General features: G+C 50.5%; 1 protein-coding gene across 1 annotated transcript; it reads left to right on the top strand.

Moving 5' to 3' along the window:
• Positions 1 to 218: 218 nt before the first annotated feature.
• LOC108355114 (BTB/POZ domain-containing protein 10-like) lies at positions 219 to 1,576 on the top strand (the record flags this gene model as incomplete). Its single annotated transcript, XM_017606288.1, has 5 exons — positions 219 to 342; positions 504 to 701; positions 787 to 897; positions 967 to 1,022; positions 1,091 to 1,576. Coding segments are annotated over 5 exons (975 nt in total), but the record flags the coding sequence as incomplete, so codon positions are not given.
• Positions 1,577 to 2,248: the final 672 nt, after the last annotated feature.

The raw sequence follows: 2,248 nt of genomic DNA, 5'->3' as shown, positions 1-2,248 counted from the left end.
TTTCGCCAGCTCCGCCGCCGCTGCCTTTTGATTTGCAGTCGATTCAATTCCACTGATGTGATGCTGCTGCTGTTGCTGGCATTGGCCAAGATAAAGTGCTGCCTTTTTCACTTTTTGCTCCCTCTCCCTCCTCCTCTTCTTCTTCTTCTTCTTTCTCCTCCTCTGTCCCGTTTCTCACTAACACTTGTGCTAATAACGGCGACGACGAACATTTGCAGGATTATTACAAGCGCGATGGTGTAATCAACGTTCCGCCGAGTGTGAGCGTCGCCGAGCTGCACGAGGCCTGTGACTACTTTCTCATTCCCTTTGATTCGACCACCGTTAAATGTCACAATCTGCGTAAGTGATTTCTCTCCATTCCGCTGCTGCTGCTGCTGCTGACAGTGGCAGTTGGCCATTTAGCCAAGAGAGCTAACTTATACTGACCATCGCTTCTTCTTTTTTTATCCCCATCCCAATTCCCTATCCCCCTTTTCCTTTTCTCCTCCTCCAATGCGCAGGCGGACTGCTGCACGAAATCAGCAACGAGGGCGCCAAGGAGCAATTTGAGAAGTTCCTCGACGAGCAAATACTGCCGGAGATGGTCAATGCGGCGAAACGGGGCGACCGAGAGTGTCACATTGTGGTGCTGCTCGATGATGATGTCGTCGACTGGGATGAGGAGTATCCACCGCAGACGGGCGAGGAGTACTCGCAAAGTATGTGAAATTTGCAGTCTACTGTGTGTTTACTGTTACTAAACTTTCATTTGTTTACTTCTCTTTCCCCCCTCTCCCTGTTTAGTCATCTACTCTACGCAGATGTATCGCTTCTTCAAGTACATCGAGAATCGAGATGTGTCGAAGCAGGTGCTGAAGGATCGCGGTTTGAAGAAGATTCGCCTTGGAATTGAAGGTAATCTTTTAATGTTTGCTTTTACCTTGAGCCTTACTACAAAATCTTTTTTTTAAATCTCGCTCACAGGCTTTCCAACTCATAAGGAGAAGATTCGCAGGCGTACAGGGGACCGCCGACCAGAGGTATTGCTGCCTAGATAGCGCTTATTTGTGCACTTCTCTCTAACAAAATTGCTTTCTGCTGTCCTCAGGTGATCTACAACTACATCCAACGGCCCTTCATTCGAATGTCCTGGGAGAAGGAGGAGGCCAAGTCACGGCACGTCGACTTTCAGTGCGTCCGCTCCAAGTCGATCACCAACCTGTCGCTGGACGGCGGCCTGGAGTCCAACTCCCTCGACTCGGAGACGGTCGCTCGAGTAGATCTGGGCTCCTCCAATGCGGTGCCCGCTAATGCTGATCAGGCAGCAGCGGCTGCGGCGGCTGAACGAGAGCGCGACCGAGAGGGCGCGGCGGCGGACAATGGCGGCGGCGGCGGTGATCAGCAGCAGCAGCATCAGCCCCAGCAGCAGCTTCAGCAGCCACTCCCACTTCAGCAGCCCCAGCCATTGGGAGGAGGGGAAGGGGATGCCGCAGGCGTTGCCGGCAATGCGGCCAGTGCGGCCAACCACTCTGCCAGTCCATCAAATCAGTCAAATGAGAACAATGACGGTGGCCCCCCCGCCGCCTCTGACTAGAGGAATCCTCCTTCTTCTTCTCCTCCAGCAGCTTACTTCCTCACCTGTCTTTCTCTATCTCTATCTTCCTTGCCCTCCCTCCCTTCCTCTCTTTTCGTTTTCTCTCACTTTTCCCCCTCTTTTCTCTCCCGCTTATAACATGATTCTCCGCTTAATTACGACATCTACACACACGCCCACACATTAAACTGTTTTATCCTTCCTTGGAAAAACTGACTTTGTGTGCAGAATTGTCCTGGTTTTGGTGCTTTTGTTGGGAATTGGAGAACTTTTCCATCGTCTGCTNTTCCAACGTCTGCGTTGCACTCTGTGGCCAATCTGTGCCGGACGTTTCCCCCACCATCTGCTGGTCAATGTCGACAATCGTTTTCACCGAATCACTTGCCGCCACTTATCTTTTATCAAGAAGACAACAGAGTATAATGTAGCCTAGACCTGGAAGGAGCCAATCAATGCCATGTACATGTGATCAGACAAGTATGCCGGTGTGTTGTACTGCCGGACACACACACTCCACAGACTCTCACAGAGAGTTATACCTTATCAGCAATCGGCACTTTAAAATCAAATGTTTTTAATGCTGCTAGTGTGTCCTGTGATATGTCAATGTCTGCCTGTCTGTTTGTGTGTGCACTTTCTTTGATTTTGATTTTTACCACTTTTGCTAACAGG

This window comes from Rhagoletis zephyria, unplaced genomic scaffold, assembly GCF_001687245.7.
Source record: "Rhagoletis zephyria isolate East Lansing unplaced genomic scaffold, Rhagoletis_zephyria_1.1 Rzeph_scaffold_42372, whole genome shotgun sequence".
Classification (NCBI taxonomy): Eukaryota; Metazoa; Arthropoda; class Insecta; order Diptera; family Tephritidae; genus Rhagoletis; species Rhagoletis zephyria.
This window is presented reverse-complemented; position numbering and strand designations above follow the sequence as displayed.